General features: G+C 44.3%; 1 protein-coding gene across 1 annotated transcript; it reads left to right on the forward strand.

The window, feature by feature from the left end:
* The first annotated feature begins 888 nt into the window (after positions 1-888).
* Positions 889-18,603, forward strand: PSEN2 (presenilin 2). The gene is made up of 11 exons (XM_051783421.1): positions 889-965; positions 6,260-6,456; positions 7,209-7,438; positions 8,445-8,586; positions 9,417-9,484; positions 10,291-10,511; positions 11,370-11,468; positions 13,241-13,318; positions 14,329-14,448; positions 14,950-15,068; positions 16,970-18,603. Exons 2-11 carry the CDS (start codon positions 6,313-6,315, stop codon positions 17,123-17,125), a joined length of 1,377 nt encoding a protein of 458 aa, XP_051639381.1. The 5' UTR covers positions 889-965; positions 6,260-6,312; the 3' UTR covers positions 17,126-18,603.
* Positions 18,604-24,321: the final 5,718 nt, after the last annotated feature.

Consider the following 24,321-nt stretch of genomic DNA (forward strand, 5'->3'; position numbering starts at 1 on the left):
GGTATGCGTGCTGACTGAAGAGCAGTTTCATCTGTCTATGGAATTATCTTGCTTACCATCATGCTAACTTAAAAAAAAAATTAAACAAAAAGGCTTACATTCTGAAAATACAAACTTCTCACACCCATAGCAAATGTGAAATTGTAATTTTCTTTTATTCGCCCCTCTATTCTAAAGGCTGAGCAGAGGTCAGACACAACTCTAGCAGAACTATTCTTTGACCATTTCCTCTGGATTCTCTATTTAGTTCTCCACACTTCTACCTAATTATTATCCCTTCTAATTTCCATCAGGATCTGCACACTTGCGTAGCTTTTCATTTACTGAAGGAATGCTTTGATAAACATTAAGCCTTGCAGCAGCTGAAAGGACCCTACAAGAAGGGCAGAGAGGGACTTTTTGCAAGAGCATGTAGTGGTGGCACAAGGGGGAATGGATTCAAACTCAAAGAGGGCAGGTTTAGATTACATATTAGGAGGAAGTTTTTTGCTGTGAGGGTGATGAGGCACTGGAACAGGTTGCCCAGAGAAGCTGTGGTTGCTCCATCCCTGGAAGTGTTCAACTGCTGGATGGGTTTTAGAGCAACTTGGCCTGGCGGAAGACGGCCCTTCCGATGACAGTGGGGGTTGGAACTAGATAACCTTTAATGTCCCTTCCAAGCTAAACCACTCTAGGACTCCCCGTGACCCGAAGCCCGGGCACCGCCCGCACCCTCCCCACTATGGCGGCCCCGCCACCGCCTCACACACCGCCTCCCGGCCAGCGAACGCTGCCTTCCTATTGGCCGACCCTCCTTCCGTTCTCCTCTTCTATTGGAGGAGAACGGCCCGTAGGCGGGGACACCCGCGGAACGACAGCCTCGTCGACCAATGGGCGAGCGCGGCCGTCCCTCCCGGCTGGCGCCGGGGCCGGGGCGCGGCGGAGCCAATGGGAGCGCCGGGGAGCGCGCGCCGGGTCGGGAGCAGGTAAACAGCGGGGCCGGCCGGGGAAGCGGGATCGGGGTCGGGATGCGCCCCCGGGGGGATGCTGCGGGCTACGGCTGGGGCGGCACGGGCCGGGGCCTGTCGTTCGCGCGGGGTCTCGGGATCGCCGCGTCTATCTCTGTGTGTGTATATACGTACATACGCATATTCTTATTTGGGTGTGTATGTCATATATGTATATATAAAAATATACATTTACACGTGTGGCTTTGTATACACGTGCGTAAAATACATGTCCATTTGTTTCTCCTGGGCGGTGGCGTCCCCACCTACCATCCCGGGTTTCGTTTGGAAGTGCCTCCGGCACACCTTCAGCGGCAGCAGCTTTTTAAGCCTTAGAAGGGACACCTGGGGAGAAGGAGCATCTGCATGGGAGCAGGGTCTCCTCTGGCCTCCTGCAAAATCTCTGCCTGGCGGGGGTGTGTGGGGGGGTGGGGTGTTTTTTTTTTTTTTCCTTTTAAATGTAGGTGTGTGTTGTCCCTGTCTCCGGCCATGCGCTTGGATGAGCAGGGAAGCAGAGCCAGCCCCGGTGTGTCCCTGTGTGTCCTCTGCCAGCCCTCGGGGGAAAGCAGGGGCACCCAGGCTCTGTGCCAGCCGGGTAGGACGCAGGAACTCAGCCCCAACACAGATGTCCTTGAGTGTCCCCAGTGTGTCACCTCCAGCACCTGCTGGCTCCGATGTCCCCGGCAGAATTAGGACCAACGTGAGGAGCTGCTCCTGCATGTGAAGTCTGACCCAAGCTTTGGGGTTTTGCTGGTGAAAGTGTGTCTGCAGGGCTGTGGTGCCTTTATACTGGGATGTAGAGTTGGCTGATAAGAGTTCTTGGGCTCGATGCTGGCAAAATAATTCTTCTGACTCTCTTGGGGAGGGTCTGATTTCAGCTCTGCCAGCAAAATTGCCCCTTGGGGCTATGTGTTGTGTCTTTCTCGTGGGACCAAAGAAAGCAGTGTTCAGCTAAAGTAGAGGAAGAAAGCTACAAATCTTTACAACCTCCCATACTATCTCCTGTGTTGTTATTGTTTGTGATCTGAGGCCGAAAGTGAGTGGTATTTTCAAGTTCTCTTTAAGCCACTGAGACAGTGTGTTCCAAATCCCCTGTCATTTTAGCAGCATGCCTGTTCTGGCTTTATTTATTGGCAAGAACCTGGTAATCTTTCCTCCTAATTTTGACCCCACCACTTAAGATTTCTTAAGAGTTTTTTTCTCTTCCTATTTACCAACAGCAGTGATTGCTAGAGCCAAAACTTAGGAGAAAGTCAGGCTGTCAGTGTCATCCCAAAGCTTTCTCTTGATCTAAATATAGCAAAGAAAAAACAATTCTCTTCATCTAATTGCCATCAAAGGGAACAATATTGTTTTCTTATATGTATAAGCAGGAATTTTAGCTCTCGAGTGGATAAGTATTCTGAAAGCTATAGCAGCTGTTCTGTGCTATATATTGTACTGGTATTATTTGTGACAGATGAAATGCAGAGCAAAGGATTTAGGTTGTTTGCATCGTGAAAATAAAAGGCAAACTGAGGCTGCATCCTAAAGTTGGTGTGAACTGGCCCAGTTTCATCAAAATCCATAAAGCTGATTTACCGCAGTTGAGGAAAGAGGTCCCTTGCACAAAGGACATGTGGAAAGAGAGAATTGGTGACTCCTGCTTTCCTTCAGGCTTCACAGGACTGCTATAAAGCAGGAGTAATTGTATTCCCACCTCGGCTACTCTGTTACATGCAGCACTTACTACTGACCTAGTTTTTGCCCCCTCTCATTTTTGCCACACAGTTTTGAGAGTTCAGTCTTTTGGCTCTTAAATGCTGTGTGATCTTTTGAATGGGATCTGGTGGTTTGAACCCATCTACAGAGGTGACGAGGAAAACTTTGCCTGACACAACCTACTGGGTCAGCTTGATGATGGGCTGGCACGTGTTGTTCAACTTCTTCATTTAATGTATTTGGTAGACCATGCTCTAAAGCTTTCTGTGGATATAGATACAGCTCACATTTCCCCCACACACTCCGGAAGCTCCTTCTGCTGCCTCAGCCAGAAAGGAAGTGTGCTTGTCTCAGTGCTCCGTGTTTTCCATTCCTGAACTGTTCTTTCCCTTTTTCAGCTTAGCCTAGCAAACATAGCTAGTATGCACAGATGTATTTGCTGTGCATGAGTTGGTAAGAAGGTTCCTGTGCTTTCCATTATGGGGTATCCAGCATAGTTTTGACAGGTAGAAGTCATCTCCACGAGGCCTTTTTCCTTAGTTTAACTCGTGAAATGATACCAGAAAACAGTGTGGCTCTGTAACACCCCTTTCCTTGTTGACTGGTGCTCTGTGGCTCCCTTTCTGTTTGGCAAGCAAGCCCCAGGGCAGAAGCTTCATCTTCTTTTGCTCTGCTCAGCCCAAAGGGTGCTATTGTGCTGGGTCCATGCGTGAGAGTCACCAGGCTGGTCCTTCTTCCCCTGAAGGACAGACTGCTTAAACCAAAGCTCTCTCTGGCAGCCAGCACAGCCTTGGTGCCAGTTCAAAGTGCAGGTCTGATGAATAAACAGTGGCATTAGGCAAAATCCCTTCTGGGTCCATGGTGGGACCAGTGTTCCTGCCTCCATAAACTGTATGTCCAAGGCTTCTGCTTAGCTGAGAGCCACACTGCCATAGGTGTTGCAGACCTGAGGTGAGGATGGGCTGCTTGTCTGGGAGCAGGCAAAAGGCTTGTCACCGTAAGGCTTGACCCTACTGGAAGGGGGATGGCACGATGCTCCCTTTTCCTCGTGTGGGCACTGCCACTCTGGGAGCTAGTCCTGCTGGGAGCTCACTCTGTGAAAGCAAAGGAAAACAGGTGCCTTACTATCTTTTCAAAAGTGCTAAACAGCTGATGAGCACCTGGTGTTGGTACCAGAGAGGCAGAGGGTGGTGGCACGACCCCTTTGGCAGGACCACATATTTATGGCACTTTAAGGCAGCTGTGAGTACAGAGTCTGAGGATTTGTTGAGGGCTGGTTGCCACAAGAGCTCCTATAAAATTTTTGCGGTGTGTTTGTGTCAACCCTCACTGAAACCACAGCCTTTTAAATAAGGGACAGTAAAGCTGTGTTCAAACCTGAATCTGCTTGCTGACCAAAAGTATCATTGCATCTTTGCATGTCCTTATCCTTGTGGAGGGAGAATAGCAGAAAACGTCCTTAAAGTTGGCTGTATTTCAACATGAGATTATTTTTTCTGTGCAATTATGAAGGTTAGTAATTGGCACCATCATTTTGCTATTGGTTTAACTCCTCCAGTGGGCATAACAAAGGTGTTGAAAGTAGGCTAATTGGCTGTCCCTTTAAAATTCTCTGCAGAATTCCTCTGTTCATGTAGCAAAAATTATTTCTTAAATACTGGGAGAAAAAGTTATTCAGTATTTTCATTGGGTTGTTAAAACCCAAATATTGGTCCCAAACTATCGGAGAGTAAGTCTTCATTTATTTGTTCCCTGGTCTCTGACATGGGTAGAAGGGTTTTAGAGTTATTTAAATTCCATAGGTCACAGATCCTGTGGCATGCATAACTTACCCTGTTCCTGATCCAGAAGTATGTCATGACTGAATGACTTTATATATCCGACTTCTTTAAAGACCTAAATCCGATAACTGAACCAGAGTCTAGTATCCCAGCTGTAAACTGAGAGCCCTCATGTGCTTAGCTGGAAGAGTGTGTTAAGTACCCAGAGTGGTGATTTTGGTCCCTGTGAGAAATAAGCCCACAAATGCAAGTGTTAAGCAGCTCACTCAGTAAGAACACAGGATTGCTATGAAGCTGACAGGTCCCTTGTGAGGGCTAGCCCTGCATTTATTTCCCATAACTTTACCACTTTTATCATCAAAAGAAGAACAAAATTATATGGAAAAGCAAGAGAAGGCAGGGAAGCAGCAGATGCCTGCAAAATGTTTCACTTGGGTAGATTGAGTTGATGTTCTAGAATTTCCTGAAGGTGCCAGATGTGTTGAGGAGGCTGTGAAAGAAAGGGGGATCTTCCACTCCTCCCTCTTTCCTTCCTTGAAAGCAAATTTCAGTTTCTTTAGTGAGAAGCAAGAATATCTCACAGATCTTCAGAGTACCCATGCTGACCTCTCAAGCTGGCTGGTAGACAGCAGAGTGTGATGGTTGGACTATGAATGTGTGATTCAGATTTAAGTGACTGCATCCAAATCACGTGGCTTCTTCAGCTTCCTCTTCTGAGTTGGATCTACTTCCTGAGACACATGAGCTTGGGTAAAGTACTGTAGAGGGGAGGAGTTTTCTTGCAGATATTACAGCTTAGAATGCATTAGAGGTATGGTTTTGCTTATGGATGGGTGGCTGAGAGTCAGAAGGTGACTTAATTACTTCAGTTGTTTTGTTAAGTAGACTTAATAAATGCTAGAAAGAATTTTCCTATCATTTGTCTCTAAAGCTTCCTGAAACCCTGACTTTAAGGTTGTTCTGCAGTATCCAGGGCAGTGTACCTTCTCCCTCTGGTGTTTAGAAAGGAGAGCTGTTCTTTCTTTTTTGCACTGTGTCACTGCTTTGCCTGCTTTTCTGCACAGCCATAGGTGAAAAGAGGCCAAACATTTCTATTCCCCACTTTTATACTCCAAGTTTTTGCCCATCCAAATAATTTTGCTTTTAATCACAAGACAAAAACCCCAAAAGTGGCTCTCCTAAGGAAACAGGTCTTTTCCTTACTACACAAGCCTCTCCTTGTCCATGGGCAAAGAGAAGAACTGCTTATAACATTCATCTGGTTAATAAACAGTCATAACAGGGAAGACAGCATGTAACTCCTGACTAGTGGCTTATGTAAAGCTGAGGCTCCAGGTTCCTAAGAAAGTTCTGCTGCTTGCCAATGCTTGCAGAGTGTTGTGTAAGAGCTGAGCTCTCTTAGCTTTCTATCAGGCAGCCAGCATTTGAGCAAAGCTTTGTTTGGCCTGTGCGAAATAAACACTGAGCACTGAGAAACCTCCTGTGTGGAAGGCAAGGTGTACTGGTAGGAGAGGGAAAATAGAGATAGCTACTGCAAAAGCTGTGGTAAAGAAAAAGTACTAGGTTTCTTTAGTGCTGCATTTTGCTGATCTCCCTGACTGCAGAAGTCACAGTGACTTTAATGGAATGGATTGTCATGCCTGGGGTGATGGGAGACTAAATCAGCTGTTAGGAGAAGATGGAGTTACGGGGCATGCTGTAGCCTCCCTGCTGAAATTGTGCCTTCTTTTCAGACTTCTGTTGTTTGCACTGTGATGTTCACTGTTTTCTTTGCTCTGCTTGTCCCTTCAGCCTTGAGTAGTGCTTGGCTGTGCCCCTCCTGAGTGCTCCATAGGAAAGCGGCGATGATCACATTCATGAACAATTCGGACAGTGAGGAGGAGCCCTGCAATGAGAGAACATCCCTGATGTCTGCAGAGAGCCCTCCAGTACCCTCCTACCAGGATGGCCTGCAAGCCTCGGAAGCAGGGGAAGTGCAGGCACACAGGGTAGGTGTGCGTCCATCCTGGGGAGTGAGGACATGGGGTGTGATGACAGATGTGGTCCTGCTACCCCTCAATCCCTCCTGGCAGACTGGCTTCTTGGATTGTCTTTGGCCAGTGTTGTTTCCCTGGTGTCACTCTCAGCCAGCAGCAGCATTGCCTGTTCCCATTTCCTCCACTATGACTTTTTCCCCATTTTTATCTCCATATATACTCCTCCCTTTTCCTTCCTTTTGGTAAAGATACAGGCTTTTAATCAGGACCTGATGCACATATGACTCTTGCAGGATATCCTTTTTAGCCTTCTTGTTTTGCCAGACACCCTTTTTCTGCTCTGGTCTGATGCAGCTAATGAACAGAATCTAGTCCAGCTGCCAGCAAAGCAGCAGGGTAAAGCAAGCGCAGCATTGCTGGCAGGGGGAGGAAATTGTCAAGCTTATGCCACCTCAGATGACATTTCTTCTATCTCAGCTCTGGACATCTTGCCCTTTGTGTGTATGTGCCCCTCTATATGTTTGCACTTGAAGAGGCCCTTAGATATTCATGGGTTTGGTTTAAAAACTCCACTGCAACCTGTTTGCAATGGAATTTCTATTGTATTGTTCAGTTAGTATTTTATAACTAGTTGGTACTAGGTTCTGTTAGGACTCGGTAGGTATACTGTGGTGGCCTACAGCAGCCTCATAAGATATGATGGAATAAAGCTTTGAACACAAAGAAAATAAGCATCTTATATGTTTGCTAATATTTCTTTTCAGAAGAGGCGAGCAGGTAGCAGCCGTAGCCCGAACAATATTGCGGGTGGAGAAATGCCTGGCTCGGGTGTTCCAGTGAGAGAAAGCGCCCCGGAAAATGAAGAGGAGGAACTGACTCTGAAATATGGAGCAAAGCATGTAATCATGCTCTTTGTGCCTGTCACCCTTTGTATGATTGTTGTCGTCGCCACCATAAAGTCAGTGCGCTTCTATACGGAGAAAAACGGGCAGCTGTAAGTGGGGTCTGCAAACAGCCTCTGAGTAACGGGGACCCCCGGCTTCACACACCCCTCCGTGCCCACGCGTCTGTGCACGCGTAGCGCTCCCTTGGCAGGCTGGGATAACCTTTACACAGGTAAAGGTGGCTCTGTAAACATGCAGAGAGCTTACTAAAGGATGCTACGTTCACCTGTGTAAGTTTTTCCCATACCTGCATTAACAGCGACTCGTTAGCGCTGTCGTTAGGGTGCCCTGAGCGAGGCCTGTGAGCAGCGTGATAACGGAGCTGCTTCATTCTGCAGCATGGAAGGCCTGGGCCAAACTCCTAGGCTGTTCACTCACTAGCTGGCAGCAATCAGGGAATAGCATGTTCATTTGGATGAGTGTCTCATTTCCTGGTGGTATTTCTGGTTCCTGAAGACTCATGGTGTGGATACATAACTCCATCCAGCTCTTGCTGACTGTGTCTGACTCCTAGGGCCTGTCTCCTGGGGCTCTAACTGTGCTTCCCTCGTTGAGTGGAGAAACAGGAACTGTAGTCCCTTGAACTGAACCAAAGGAAAGAAAACAGGGTGGCGGGAAGGGGTGCAGGGTGATGAGATGGGGTAAAAGAGTCCAAGACTCTCCTACCAAGTGTGGAAAGAAAAGGTGTCCCCCCTTTCAGAACAGCACCTGGGATATATCCTCCTAATTATCATGGAGAGGATCCAGAGCATGCAATAAAAATTCATGGCCTGGAGAGCAGTTACTAAACTAAAGTCATTTATACTCTAGGCCTTTTTGTTTTGAGCTCTGCCAGCCACAGCTTCTCTGTAGGAATGTGGTTTTGATAGAGACCACTAATCTTTAGTTGATAATTAAACTTGAGCCCAGCCCCTTCAGAGGCTACATCTCGTTTTTGCTGTCCTTGATAGTCCTACCTCCCTTTCTTTCCCACACACAGAGAGGCCTGGTTTTATCTGGGGTGGTTAGTTAGAAGAGAATATATATACTTTACGTGGCTTTTGCTTTCTCCTGCAGGATCTACACCCCTTTCAGTGAGGATACCCCGTCTGTGGGCCAGCGCCTCTTGAACTCGGTGTTGAACACTATCATAATGATCAGTGTCATCATTGTAATGACTGTGTTCCTAGTTCTGCTCTATAAATATCGCTGCTACAAGGTAAAGCGTTCGTGACAGAGCCTTTTCCACCTATTCCTGAGCTTGAGTTCAAGTGGGCCTTGCGTGTCAGTGAGAAATATAGGCACTGCACTGGCTAATCCACATCTTAGTCATAGCAGGTATCAAACTGAAGCCTTTGTCAGGGGTGGTAGAGCTGTGCCCCTGCATGTGCACTGCTGTTATTTAGTCACTAATGGCAGGCTCTTAAAAACGAGGCCTTCTGCTTTGTGTTACTTGGGTCTGAGTTTTCTGCATCTGATCCAAAGGTTTTGCCATTTGTACTTATGGACTAAGTTGTACCATTTACTGTGAATGCCTTCTCTTAAGACATTTCAGACAGCCTTTGTGGGAAGTGATATTATTCCTGCCTGTAGCAACTCTGGTGGAAGAGCACTAGGCTTGGAGGGAAAGGCACATTCAGGTTCTGTGGTGCCCAGGGAATAGGTGGTACCAGCCCAGCATTTGAGCTCTGGCCATTCCTGCTTTGTAAACTTGTCCCAAAGATGAATTTATTTTACAGCCTTGGGTAAATCCGTCATCCTCCTCATCAGGCAGAGAGAATGTGCTCACCTAAGCTAGGAGCAAGTATGGATATCCATGGAAATGCATAGGAAAGAGACTTAAAAAAACCCAAACCAGCAAAACCACTAAGACACAGAATATGAAGTGAAAGAGTTTGGGAGAACTGGGAGGAACTGGCTGTCCCTCCTCCCTGACTGACCATGGGGACACGAGAGGAGGAGTGCAGAAGGAGACTGTCAGGGTGCAGTACTGTGACCTGTGCAGGGGTAACAGCCCCTACAATCACTGTCTCTTCTTGCCCTTGACAGTTCATCCACGGCTGGCTGATCCTGTCCTCTTTGATGCTGCTCTTCCTCTTTACCTACATATATCTTGGGTAAGTGGGAATGGTGCAGGTAACCTCTCAGTTCAGGGCTCCTCTTTTTGCAGAAAGTCCCCAGCTTGAACAAGGAAAGAAATGTCTCCCCTTCTCCAAATGGAGGTTTTAGGATTGTTAGAATCAGATAGCTTTCTTTTTTAAAAAATGGAAAATGAGGTCTTTATTAGGCAGTGCCTGATTTTACAGTGCCTGCTGTAAAAAAATCACTGGGAAGTGATACTGTGAGCATGAAATGAACAGGCTGAACATTGTGGTACAGAGGCCCTGAATTACACAGTGAGAAGCAAATGGAGATGAACTTCATGTGCTGAGTTGCTTCTCTGATTTACCTTGCCTTTTTCTTAGACTACATTGTTTCAAGCTCATTCCCTTGGCTCCCAGCTCAGACTTTTAACTTGTGGGTGGCACTTGTTAAGACTTTTCGTCTCTAACTCTGAGCATCATGCATTTGGTGGGATGACACTTATGTGACTTCTTTGGTGTAGAGTCATGTAGCTGCAGGCCAGTGTTCAGTTAAAACTTGAAATCCTGCCTGCTCAAATCCTTGGAATCGCTGTTGAACTTGGGACTAGGGCAGTGTGGTGCTTGTCTGCACACACAAGGTGTCCATCTCATGCAGGAGGAACAGAGAACTCAGAGCAGCAACTGGCCAAAGGGCAGGTTCCCCTTTCGTGATTGAGAGTTGCTTTTATTCTGCTTCCTCCTGGTGTAGTTGGAGGCTTGTTTGTTTAACTGCAGCTAGTAGGATGCTTTACATGTCAGTTGCTTTTATTGCTTAGCTAAATTTTCTTGTTGTGTTTCAGTGAAGTATTGAAGACCTACAATGTGGCCATGGATTACCCCACTCTGTTCTTAGTCATCTGGAATTTTGGAGCTGTTGGAATGATTTGCATCCACTGGAAAGGTCCCTTGCAGCTCCAGCAAGCATATCTCATTATGATCAGCGCTCTAATGGCATTGGTTTTCATTAAATATCTACCTGAGTGGTCAGCATGGGTGATTCTAGGTGCAATCTCCATCTATGGTAAGTCTGGGTTGTGACTCTCAAGGTGTGGCTCCTGGAAAGGTCACTGTGAAGCAATCTCAGGACTGTGTATGTCATTGAAAAACAGCTTTATGGTGCTACCAGCTTTAGAAAGAGGTAAATGGGCAATTAAGTGGACTCCCTAGTTTGTCTCTTGCTAACTTGGCTGTGTAGGTAGTGTACTCCTACCAGGTCTTTCAAAGTGGATCACCAAGTCAGGGAAGTACTGAACCACACCTAACTGCATGGTAGGGGTGGTTGGATTTTTATCAGTAGCAACCTGATAGTCTTGCAGGTTTTATTTACTGTTATTGAGGGATCATAGATTTTGGTATGAGGTATAAGTTTCAAGAGAACCTGCAGAACAAGAGGGATCCAGGAAGTAACATTGAGATTGGGGCAGAGCTCTGATGGAGGAGAGAGAGTAGGCAAAGAGGTACTGGACCAAAGGCCTTCATTCATGTGATACACAGAGCCAGTGTATGTAGTCATGGATTGTGGAATGTGAACAAAGTACCCCCACTCCACCTCCTCTAATTAAATTTAACACCTCAATGAAATGCTGTCATCTGCTTTCAAAGAAATAATGTGATATTCTCAAGAGGCTTTTTATAGGATTAGCACAATGAAAACTCTTATTATTACGTTAAGGCTTGGAGATGGTATTTTAAGTGAACAACATTTTCAGGGACTAGAACAGCTAGAGTTATGCAAAGTGGTGGAAACTGCCATTCAGGAAATCATCCAGTTAATATTGATATATGTTATTTTGAGGGGAGAATGCCTTTTTAAAGATAAAGAATGTAAAATATCATTGATAGTTCAGGATAAGATTGACTGGCCCTTTTCTTTTTGCAGATCTGATGGCTGTTCTCTGTCCCAAGGGGCCACTGAGAATGCTGGTAGAAACTGCACAGGAGAGAAATGAGCCAATTTTCCCTGCATTAATATATTCCTGTGAGTAAGATTAGAATGTTAATGTTTTTAGCCAGATTAAACTCTATTAAACCATTTCTGTGTCAAAACAAAGAGCACTATTTTAGTGACTTCCTTGCCCTAAGATTGGTACACATTTATATTTTGGAACAGACCATTTTAGAAGGCCTTGTTTATCAGTTACAATGGTGCCAAGTCTAATTAGCCAAAGGAAGCCCACATTTGCCTTGTGGAACCGAAATGTTCAGAGGATTTATCCTTTAATGAATACAGTGCAGAACATGCCCCTTTTTTCTGCATACGAAAACGTGTGTAGGGTGGGCAGTTGTGTTTGTAAGGTTCTGTGGTTAGGTGATGCTAACTCAGTAACTTATGCCTTGTGGGTAAGCTTTACAGACTCACTTTAAACATGTGATGAGGCTCCATTCTTCCTGCGTTCCCCTCTTGCCCTGTGTCCTGTACAGATGGTAGTGCTTAGAATGTCTTTGCTTCATTGTTAGTTATGTGGCTGCTTTGCAAAGGGCTCTGTTCAGGTATTGCTTTGCAGACAAAATCACTCGTCTCTTCCCTGGTTTTCTTGGGCTGTTTAACTACCACGGTGTCTGGTGCCCTCATCCACAAAGGTATATATGTGCTTAAGGCTAAGGTAGTCAATGCAGGAGACTCAATGCTCATTGGACGTGGACTCAGGTGCTTCATGGACCTCAGTGACTTTCCATTACATCACTTGTAAGATGAATGAGTATTTCCGTGTTTGGTGCTAAGCTGAGGATGTCTACAACCTGATTGATTTTTTTTCCAAGCATTTAATGTTATATAAATGCTTTTATGTGTTCCAAGGAGAGCCTCAGTTGGCTTCAGCTGCCCTCCCTTTTACTGGAGATTGTCATACTGACCTCAAGATGAAGTCTCTCACATGCTTTAGTGAACAAACAGAGTTTCTCTAAAGGAGAATGCAGTTCAGCAAATCATAAATACTGAATGAGAAGTTCTTGTGCAGAACATCAGTGTCTCCCTTGCAAGACCACATTCTGTGGCTCCCTCTAGATGCAAAAGCATCAGCTTGGCTGAGCTTGTAGCAGAAAAGCAGGCACTGTGTTTGCCTTGGCTTGATTTGTTTAGTTTAGCTTTTAAAAAAACAGGAAGACTGATGCACACTTAAATAAACAGATAATTTGAGTTTCCTTCCACTGATTTCGGAATGGTTTGTATTCCTTTTTAATTTAGGGATCCATCTCAAGAATAAACTCCCAAGCGTCCTTCAGTTGTTATTGGAACCAAAACAGAAATAGGCAATATTTGACAGGATGGAAACAAAACAAACAGGCAGAGAGAAAACTAGCACTGTGACAACTCCTGCATATCCCTCAGTTGTGTGCTGTACCTCTAGCAGAACATGAGTAAGCTGTTAAGTTAACCTCTGGTTACCTTTTGTACTACCATCATTTCCCGGGAAAATCTGTCCTCTGAAGAGAAAAGCCAGAAACCCAGAAGAAAACAAAGGAGATGAAGACCCTAGTTCTGGAATTTTGCTTTCCTCAGCCCACAGAGAAGACTATACTGACTCTTAGTTATTTGTGCTCTGGGACCTTCTTAAAAACTGAATGGTGCATTGCCTTCTTTTTCTCCCACCTTGCCTTCTCAGTGCCTGAGGAAACCAGCTAAGAGTGAGTGTTTTAAAAGCATTTACAAGGACAAAGATTGGTATTTTTAGGGACAGCTAAATACTTATTTCCTCTGGGCTATAGTGACCAATGATTTATGCAGCTGATTACTTTCTCTCTTTCTTCTAGCTGCTATGATGTGGACAGTTGGAATGGCAAAGCCAGACACAGCGGCAAGAGGATCAAGTCAGCAGACATGGGATACAGGTTTGTTTGCATGTCCCTCTTCTATACAGAGCACTGCCCCATGGAAATAATGTCTATGTTTGAGACTGCAAGTAAAAGTAAGGCCCTGAATCCTCACAGATGCATTTTTTTCAGTGTTGTTAACTGCAGAACTCCAGAGATGACAGTACCTTTTAATGTTAAAGCAATAAATGTATGCAAAGGTTTGATAACTGAACATGCCACTTATTTCAGGATAAAGCAGCCAACAAACTAAGCAATGGCAGGGCCACAATCCTGCTTTGAAACTGGGCCCAGAGCAGGTGCAAACTACTTGCTGAGGTGTACAGAAAACCTCTGTGGTAGCAGCAGCATCCTGTCAGACTGATGTGGACTGGAGAGTTTGTATGAGCTTCTGAAAAATAAGAACTGTCAGATAGAATCATGGATCACAGCCTGGCTGCTTCCGAAAGCACTATCAAGGGCTCTATCAGATGTGTTTTAAGGGGGGGGGGATTAAATCTATGAACAATGAAATGTGTCTGCTTTTTATATGTGAACACGCAGCTCCAATGCCAATGTGATCAGGGCAGGACTTTTCTCATAAATGGCAGTCCTCTTAGTCATCCATTTTTGTCATATTGCCAGTTAGGGAATACCTGAGCACCTCCACCCCAAAGGTATGACAATGTGGAAATGCATATTAACTTTACTTGGCTTTACTTGTCATTGTAGCCTGTGCAGGGCAATGCTTCGGTCTGTGTACGTGCTCGCTTGGTAACCCACTGAACTTCTGGGTGGCTGCCAAAGAAGCTGTGAACACGTACCCTTCCAACTGTTACAAATAATAACCTGTTTTCCTCAAAGCCACTTAATGTCTCTGCTTGAACTGGTTGTGATGATCACACCTCCAAGAAACAAAGGGCTTACCCATTCCACGGCAGCTTCACAGAAGTGTGGATTTCATCCACTAAAACAAGTTATAAATGTAGCTACCTCTTGTGTTTCTTCTTGTTGGTATGCTCTTCTTGGCCTATTTTTGTGGAACCAAGCTGAGGATGGGAGAGAACACCACAGGAGCCCTTCACATGCAGACTCTCAGATGTCAGAGACGAGGAGTCCTGTTCCAACCCGCCCTGTCACTTCTTTAGAGGAGCTCGAGGAGGAGGAAAGTAAGGGAAGCTTTATACCTTGTTTTCAGTCTAGTCAGAGCCTGACATTTATACTCTTTGTGGTTAGTGCTCTCTTACCCATTTTGGACTAATGACAGTTAATTTGAAGAGTTGTGACTTGTTTGAACAACAAAGATCTTGAGTCTGACTGTGTATTACTTCTTGCTGCTGCAGAATCTGTTCTGGGATTGTAGTTCCAGTGACATCTCCTGCCTATGTGTACAATTTGAACAGTTCCTTCTTCCCCTTGCTTCCTGTCCCTCTCTGTCCTCGTGCTTCCTCAGGCAGTACATTATAGGGAAGCACCTCAGAGAATGAGGCTGAGGAAAAACAGCGGGAGGCGGGGCTGGAAGTCTCAGCCTCCTTGGAAATGTGTGGGTCCAGGCTGGTAGCCAGGACTAGGAACCTTCACCTGCTTTCCAGGGGACAAGAATTTGTTCCAGAGGAAGCAAAACAGGAGGCTCAAAATTAATACTTGTTTTCTTTTTCCACTTCTTTCAGGGGGCGTGAAGCTGGGCCTTGGAGACTTCATATTTTACAGTGTGCTTGTTGGGAAAGCAGCTGCCACAGCTAGTGGAGACTGGAATACTACGCTCGCCTGCTTTGTAGCCATTCTCATAGTAAGTGAGCAGGCTTTTAAAAGCTCTTTTACACCCTGTTTAGCACAGCAGTGTTGCCAGAAGTACCAGCAGCTGAGCACTGCTAAATCACTGCAGGTAACATGCTAGATATTTAGGAGAAACCACCCACTGTTCTGTGTATAAAGACAGGCTTCAAACAGCCACTGAACCTGAACGATAGAGACTCATCAGAGCAGAGCCAAGGGGGTGAAACAGCCCCAGAAAAAACAGTTGCAGCTGAACTGTTGGTGTGTTTGTTTCAGCATTAGACAATTGGGGACTTTTATCAGCCACAAAAGTCAATATTACAAACACTACATTGATTAGCAAATGTAGTTGAAAAGGTTAACTCCTTTGTGCTAAAGGGAGCTGCTAGTAAGAGGATGAAGACCTACTTTATTCTAGTATTTGGGCTGGAAAAAATGGAAAGGAAGGAGACTTAAATCCATGGAAATTATCAGTAAAAGCAGAGGACAAACATACTGTAACTGCTAAAGGAGCAGGTCCTGCCAGGTCTAATGACCACACACTGTCAAGCTTTCACCTAGGTAGAAAATGATTACTATGCACTGGTGTTTAATCAGCATCCTCATGGAAACTAACAATGAGAAAGGCAGGATTTTTAGAATGTAAAAGAAAATCAATTATCGCGTCTTTCTCGGGCTGCTGTTTCCCCAGTAAGATCCTAAGGATAGTGAAAGTGACTTTCACTTGTGAAGACTGTGGATCAAAGAGCAAGAGAGCTAGAAATGAGGTACCTTAAATAAAGTGTGTTGAGTGTAGCTTTCCTACCCCCTAGGTCAGAGAAACCTATAGGATCACCTACCTCCATATCCTGGGGTCCAGCACTGGGGAAATGTTCTTGCTTGTCTGTCCATGAGGCCAAAAGCCCCAGTCTGTGTCTTTTACAGCACTGTTAAAATTTGTTCTGTCTCCTTTTGCAGTTTCATAATCTTGCTGCTTTGTGGCTTTCTGGTTCCCCAAAAATATCCCTCCAGTGCCCCAGCAGTAAGCACATCTTTAAAGGTAGATATGAACTAAGGGGAAGATGTAGGCCAGATATGTTTCCTAAGAGTATAAGAACAGAGCCACAGGCTCAGGTGGATTGTAAACAAACTTGTAGCCTATAAACAGTTATAAAAAATGATTAGAAGATCCTATCTGCTGATCTTTAGCTAGTGGGAGTTTTTGGAGCCTAGTGTCTTTGAAGGTTTGTCATCATAGAGGAATTAAAAGGGGCTTTGGTGAGAGAAGGAATTGATATCTAAATGCACTAAGCCTTACTGTCTACCCAAAATGTACAACAGCTTCCACACATGCTCCAGAAAACAGAGCTTGGTCTCCTATCCAGATTAAACCAGAATTCACCTATTGTAGTAAGCAATCCAGTCAAAAGAACAGCAGTGGATATTTGGGTTGGTTTGGTTTATTTTGTTTTTCTTTCTTTTTTTACGCCAAGAGACCTTGTAAACTGGGAAGATGTTGTAAGCACATCCTGCTGTGTATTAGAGTCCTTCAGTGAAGCTTCTGTCTGCAGTTTAGCAGGATTTAAGTGCTTTTGTCTGCTGAGTCAGTACTTCATACATAATGGCACAGAACAAAAAGCGAAATAATCTGTAAATAAGTTAACCTCTTGGGGTCAGCTGTATGTCAGCATTGGCTGTTTATACCACTGTCTCAGCAGAGAGATGTGCTCAAGATTGCTGAGGAAAAACCTGGCCAACCTGTGTAAAAGATGAAGCTGTGGGCAAATATACATCATACCATTGGTAGCCCAGGCAGGCTCCAGTTCTGTACAGTGCATGTAGCTGATTATCTGTATATTGGGTTGTTGGTGGCAGATATGTTTCTGGTCATCTTACTGTATGTCCTCGTGTTTTTTATTTTCTTTTCTCTTACAGGGTTTATGCTTAACACTTTTATTACTGGCTGTTTTTAAGAAGGCACTGCCTGCTCTTCCCATCTCCATCACCTTTGGCTTGATCTTTTACTTCTCGACAGACAACCTTGTGCGACCATTCATGGACACCCTGGCCTCCCACCAGCTGTATATTTAGAAGAAGTGGGAGTTAGAGGATTCTTTTTCAAGCTTTGCTGTGAAGTATGGTACACTGTTTGGAATAGGTCATAAAGTTTTTACACGTAATGCCATATATTTGTAAGGAAAACACTAATTCTGTGACATGCTGTGTACTAAAAATCTAATAGTTATCGGTTAAACTGAGATTTTTCACAGGATTCTTGGTGAAAAGCCTGGCTCCTTGCTGATGTCAGAGTGTTACTTTTATGTTATTTGATGTGCACAGTGGCTGTTGTGAGCACAGAAACCTGCATGTAGAATGGGACACTAGAGAGGTGAGGGGTCTGATCTGGTCTGATCTTCCAGAAGCTAAGGTGTTTTAGCCCCGGAATTGCAGACAACTTTAACTGTGCTGTGGAATTTCTGAGTTTTCATACATTTGAGGTGTTGTGCAAACACGAGCTTCAAGTAATTAGAAAAGCAGAGCAGGCAACGTGCACAGAACAGAGCAGCGTGTGAGCACTAGAGCAGCGAGGCTGAACTTCGTAAGTTGGCTGCTGTGCACACAACGTCTGTTGAAATTGCCCCAAATGCCTATTTATTCTGACCTTAGTTAGACATAGCAAGCCATGATGGATCTAGACAGGGTGTCAGTGGTGGGATGCATCCCTCACTGCAGCCAACAGCTAATGGAGGTGGGGCTGCCCATTCCAGCACATCGGATCCTCAGCGTGGGAAAACAGATGCTTTTCTGCTCTCTCCTCCCAAGGTTTTATTTTTTTTTAAAATATTTTTCTGGGTCCATACTGGAATCCTCAAATTACCCTAAGGTGGAAATGACTGAACAACTCCAGTAAATCAGACCTGTAACTCATTGTGTGTGTTTCTGGTCTCATTTCTGTGCATTGTTGTAACTACTCCAAAGGAGGAATTACCTTCCCTTTATGAAGAGGTCCCTCTCACACTGATTGAGGCTTGGTTTGCCTAGGTTTTTGTACAGTTTAAAGACTTTTGTTTTTCATTACAAGTTTTAAAATAGCTATTTACTGTCAAAGGGGCTCTTTTGGAAATATCCTGTCATAGTTTGTATCAAAATATTGGGGTGCAAACTTTAATCTGCTGTTACATTACTTCTAGGAATAGTTACACACACTCAAGTGAGTTCATTAAAAAAATTGGTGCTTGGTGCCAGTAAAAAATATATAGGTCTGACTTAACCTTTATGTTTTCTCCACCTTTGAAAATGACTTTATTTCTACTCTGAGAGTCAGTTTTTCAGTAATAGCCAAGTTCTGTGATTTTTCTCCTTTCCTTTTTACTTGAGTGTTTGTTATGCAAACAAGCTTTTTTTTCTTTGACAGCTGATCAATGTCAGAATATGTAACACAAGATTTTGTGAATAATGCAACGTCAGTGAGAGATGGAGAACTTTATCTCTGAAAAACTTTTTAGATAAGGCTTTGAATTACACATTTTTAATGTAGTACCTTTTTCTAATAAACTTGTTCCAGCTAATCTACTTTGATATTTAACAAGGACATCATGCAGGTGATTCAAACTGTATTTTAAGAAGGACGTAAGGGTTTTTACGAGTTGTGTGTGTGTGTCTCAGCCTGGACAATAAGTAATTCTTCCTCTCTGTTAGTTTTCTGTCCTCATTTCCTACATTTGCAAAGTTTGGACTTAGCAGCTGCAGACAGAGTTAACTATTACTAAAAGGTATTTCCTTTGGAAACGTTAATCAGTAGAGTTCTGTCTGCTGATTTTTAAGGTTTATGTGAGAGTTGTTTTTTCTATTTGTTTGTTTGTGTTTGTTCTTTTTAACTAAGTTATGGGGCCAAATTGGATTACAATCACTGGCAAACATGATTTCACTTTTTGCATTGCGTGGCGTGGAGAGGATGTGAAATATTTGTATGTGCTGGAAGAAATATCCTGCTTGGCTTATCAGGGTTGTAGCATATTGTTAGAAACAATTTATTTCTATGAAAGCAGAGCTGATACTTGAAGGAAACTGGGAGGGGAACCTTCAGATACTGAAGGATCACTGCTGGAGGTGGTGGCTTTCTGCAGATGTCTACTTGCCAAAGATTGGCCTTTCACTGAGCAATTCAAAAGGTAACCAAGCAAGAGATTCTGTCAGTGCAACAGAATGTATTGTCCTGGTGAGTGACAGCATGTATATACTGGAGTGGTTATAATTGTGTAGAAGTTCATATGTATTTACTACAAATATATATATATGTGTGTGTTTGTGTGTGTATATACACAAATACATGCAAATTTTAAAATGACATTGAGTGATGTCTCTTCTCTGTGGACATTTTCACATGTGCCTAAAGCAAAGTTTTGTTGGTGATGTTAATGTTGTACAGCATGGCCTAAGCTGTGAAAATGGAGAGGGCAGGATTTACTCTACTTAGTAGTTGGCTGCTACATGAGATGCTGACTCAGTGACCTGGCAACTTGAAGGAGAAAAACATTTGTCTGTCTGTTGTGTTCACTCACCAATTTCTACTTGCTGCATGCTCTGCTGAACTGCAGTCTCTGTCACCCTGAAGAAATCCCAATACTCCCACTGAGGCACATCCCTGAAAAAGCACAGGTAGGCTGGGGCGATGTCCTTCTTGATGCTGGTGTCACTCAACAGCCTGAAGTCCTATAGGAAGGGCCATGTGTTGGCATTTTCCTACATGATCCTAGTCACATTCCCTCCTCCTCTCCAGTCTAAAATGAGTGTTTCATTGCATCTAATCTCAAATATAGCTTAAGCATACACCAGTCTTTAAGATGAAGCCAAGTCCATGAACAGAAATGGTGCCTAATGCAAATCCCCAATGTAATTTTTCATTGCTGGGAGGTACATGGCCTCCTTGCAGCATTTAGTGCCTTTGTTAGAAGCGTGTGCAATAGAACCACTTTGGCCTTGTCACCCTCTGAGCACGGAGTTGCTGCTTGTGCTTATTGCTGTGTTTTCTCTTGCCTCCAAAAACAACTTCACTATTGCTTTTGGTTTTGATTGTCCCAGGATTATTGTGTTTGAAGTGTCTGCAGTGCATCAAAGACTGGAAATGTGCTCTGCCCACAGAGGGTGCACAAGAAGCAGCACAGCCATAAAGAAAGTGTAAGAAATAAGACACTCTTTGCAGAACCATGCAGTTCTCATCGAGTACTCAAGATCTCATTCATAAAACCTAACTTCAGGCTCTTAAGAGAAGGCCCTCAGAAGCTAATCTGTGGTAGAAATGTTGTCTCCTCCTGGTTCACAGAGAGAAAAGGACACATTTGCAGTACGAAGTGTTTCAGAAAAAACTCTGCTGAAGCTGTACCAATGAGGATTAGTAGATACAGCAAGGTTGTAGCACCTGTATACTACAGTTAGAAAAAGGAGCAGTGGTCTGCTCTCTGATACCTTTTTGCACTGTTGCTAGTGGAGCAACAGTGGGGCAGCTCTGTGGGGACTGCTCTGTGGGGCAGTCAGATGAAGTTAGATGGACCATCCCTCTAAGCAAATGGCACTCTCTGATGGACTCGGGTGAAGAATAGCTCAAGGCTCACTGTCCTTGCAAAAGTAGTTGGACTTCTCCCTGTTACTCCCAAACCAGTAAATTTCCCTGCTTCATTCTTGCCTTCGTAGGCACTTCTAGTCAATCACACTGTATTTGCTTTCCTATTCCTTGTAACTTGGGTTTTGGTTTAAATTGAATATATAGTTATTTGTTTCCCTCAGTCCCTGGGCTCCGTTTCTGCATCAGAGATGCTCCTTGGCAGCCACGGGAGGGCAGTAGGTCTATTTGGAGAAGTACCAGCCATTTTAAAGTACCCTGCTGTGTGCTCCTTGTTTCTCACTGAGGGTGAAAGCCCTGGAGTCCCCCTCGTGGCAGGAAAAACGTAGGCACCCCACAACCCAGCACGGCTGCAGTTTTGGCACAGCATGGGAAAGACTTTCAGAGAGAAGGAGCTCACACTGTGCCAGAATCCATTTAAAAACAGCTGATTTCAGTGTGGTGCCATGTTCAGCACTGCAGCTCTGGATGAGGTCCTGCTGCTACACTGCACACTATTTTGTTGGGGTTCCCCCCCCCCTTTTTTTTTTCTCCTTTTAGTAAAGCATTCAGCCCTAGTTTCAGTCCTAAATTTATTAGATAAATAAGATTTTTTCTGAGCATCCTCAAGAAAGAAAGGAATAATTATACATAGTGATTTGTCATTCTTCCTCTCACAGTTACCTGTTCTATCACTGTAGGTCTTGCTAATCTGGGGGGGAAAAAAAGAGCACACAGCTTGTTATTTCAGCTCTTGGCAGTGGGAAATCTAAGGTCAAGTTAGATCATGTTGGATGGGGCTTTGAACAATCTGATCTAGTCAAAGGTATCCCTGCCCATAGCAGGGGGTTTGAACTAAATGGTCTTTAAGGTCCCTTCCAAATCATTCTATGATTCTGTGTTGTCTGTGCCTTGAGGAAAACCAGGGCGTATCTAATTTTCTTGAACTCAGTTGTTTTATAAGTCTGGACAAATGTGGTATCTTTGTCAGAACTTCTCCTACTACTATTTGTATGCCCCCTAACACACTGTTGCATTGCTTGTTGAATTTATCCTTGCTTCCTCTGCCCCCGGTAGGGTAAAGTGATGTGAGCTGTTCCCAATTCTACAAATGAGAATCAGAGCAAGAGAGTAAATGCTGGGTTTAGCCTTGGTTACTTAAGAAAGATCTGCCTACATCAGATCAGGGCATCATGCAAGTCACTACCATTTTATTTAATTACTCCTTCACTGCAGGTTTGCTATCACCCATCTTTTCCCATCTGAATTCAAGACATTTGCCCTGAGCATTGAAGGAGTTAAGTAAATACGAAGTTATCTTCTTCATGCAACACGTTTGACAGGTTCCCAAGAGCAGAGTTTGGGAGGTGTCAGTGCTCAGCACTATTTGTGGCTCAGTATTAAAAAGATATAAATAAACAGAGACTTTGAAGTGGAACTAGCTAAACTCCTTGATATAGAAACCTGAGACAGGTACAGGGCCAAGTAGTTGGAATGGAAGTTTTCCAAAACTGGGAACTGGTCAAGCCCTATCAAATGCAGCCTGACCTAAGTGACAGTTCCTGTAGGCAAACTCAGGATTAGGTCTGTGCACAAATAAATGCCATGGAACCTGGCATTCCTGGATGTGCCTCACAGAAGGGGGCAGAGTAGGAGAGGCATTAGGCCTATTTTCTCCCATATCATTGGTTTCTATGATTTCAAGGAGACCTCGCTAACCCCGATATAAAACACAAGTAACTCCACAGCTAATTTGCATTTAAGCAGACCAGGAACCATGTAAAAAGTGTGAGAGCAAGTGTGGAAAACTGATCCAACCTTTGTAAGTTATGCCATATCATATGCAATCTTTAAAAGCTAAATATAAGCAATTACAATTCTCCTTGACTTCATAGAGCTGCATCTATTTATGAAAGAATCTGAGCCTTCCTTCAAAACTGGTGTAAGATGAGCAAGATCCCTGGAGCTGAAGGTAGGTATTCAGGATTATTTTAAAAGCTACCTATCCTATGTGCCAACAGATGGTTAGTAGCAATAAAATGCCAGTAGCATTAACAGAATTGTTCTAACAGGAACGTCTTATCCCTTCATCATGCCAGAAACAACATGCCCTCTCTAAGCCCCTACCAAATACAGCCTTTGTGATATTCCAGGAAGTTCAAATTTGAGCTATTTTTGTTCTCCAAATATTATGCCAATAGTTTTCCAGTGTTCTGTGCAGGTTTCACGAAGCATGAAAATGGAAAACTTTCTTCTTTAATAAGGAAAAAAGCCCCCTGATTTCTATCCCTGTGTGATTTGTGTGGGCATGCTAAGAATGAAACGGCAAACACACCAAATGATTTCAGAAAACTCATCATGCTGCCAATTCAAACTCCAGGATGTGCAGAAAAGTAATAGAGAATAGAATTCCAGCAAATGTGTTTTCCTGTAGACTCTGAGCTGTGCCTGCTTGGCCTAGGGAGGAATACAAGGCTTGAAAAACTGAAACACCCCGGCCTCATAACCTGAGGCATGGGTTAGGCTTATAGAAGAGGAGTGAGGTGCTGGCTTCCCTCACCAGGCTTGCTGTGGCAGTGCAACTGTAACTTAAAAGACTTAAATAGGATGGGAAAATGAGGGCTAGCAGGGGACATAAAGCAATTCCAAAGACACTTAGGATGTAAAGGATTAAGGCACCTCTGCCACTGTTGTTGTCTGTGCACATGCTATTTAATGCTGTTATGAAATAGGAGGTGATGATGCAGAGAACAGTGAGAACATCTGCATTTCAGGAAAGGAACGTTTCCTATGCTGTGAAAAGAAGCCACCAGTTAAACTGAAGCCATGGTTGTTGAAATGCGTGGAGTGGATGGTGCAGGATGTAGTCACTGCCCGGGTTTCATCATTAGACACTTTATCTAGTGGGACTGCTGAAGGAAAGGGTCATTTTTGTGCTCTCACCTTGGGCTCCTCTAGGCTAGAAATCTTCTCGGAAGCATCTGGGAGTTGATGAGCGAACCTGCAGTGCTGGTTCTCAGCGCCGCTGTGCCTGAAGGGAAGGCCTTTTCCCTGTGCATGGCTACAGAGCATGTTGAAATTACTCTGCTGTGCTTCCACTGAGGCTTTCCAAACACTTCTTTAGGCATCGGGCTTCATGAGCATGACAGAGCAGAAGAATGCCATTAGCCCTATTTTACAGAGGAGTTGAATGATTTGCTCAGGGTAAAATGAAGGGCTTAACCTGGATGTCTGGACTGTCACTCCATCAGTCATTCCAGAGGCTTGTTAACTGCTGGTGTTTTCTTCTTAGCTGCTCTCAGATTACATGTCAGTCAGGATGTTCTGCCACCAATTGGTCTCCCTCTGTCCAGGTATGCAGACAGTGATGCAGACAGTAGAGGTTAGATTATAGTCCTTCTCAAGCGACCTCTGGTATTGAATTGATAGCCACAGCAAAGCAGGGAAAGGGCCAGCATCCAAAGGTAGCAATGATTCTGCTTTCCCCTGCGCTGGTTTTGGCTTTTGGTTTTTGAAACCACAACATCCCCCTAGACTGACTGATAGAAGTAAATTGTCATGACTCTCTGTGAATCACCTTCAGGCAAGTGGATGGAGGTTATGAGTTTGTCCATTTGCCACATGGGCACTCAGAAACACCCTGCAGCTTTCCATGTCTCCCTCCCACACCTTACTGTGTTTGGAAACA

The sequence above is a fragment of the Manacus candei genome, unplaced genomic scaffold (genome assembly GCF_025592945.1).
Source record: "Manacus candei isolate 608988 ecotype Guabito, Panama unplaced genomic scaffold, ASM2559294v1 h1tg000017l, whole genome shotgun sequence".
NCBI classification, from domain to species: domain Eukaryota; kingdom Metazoa; phylum Chordata; class Aves; order Passeriformes; family Pipridae; genus Manacus; species Manacus candei.

Excerpts from the sequence above, each read along its gene's own strand:
- PSEN2 (XM_051783421.1), top strand. The coding sequence starts at position 6,313 with ATGATCACATTCATGAACAATTCGGACAGTGAGGAGGAGCCCTGCAAT. Across the intron at positions 9,485-10,290 it reads TTTACCTACATATATCTTGG|TGAAGTATTGAAGACCTACA; the intron begins GTAAGTGGGAAT and ends GTTGTGTTTCAG. Across the intron at positions 13,319-14,328 it reads TCAGCAGACATGGGATACAG|CTGAGGATGGGAGAGAACAC; the intron begins GTTTGTTTGCAT and ends TGTGGAACCAAG.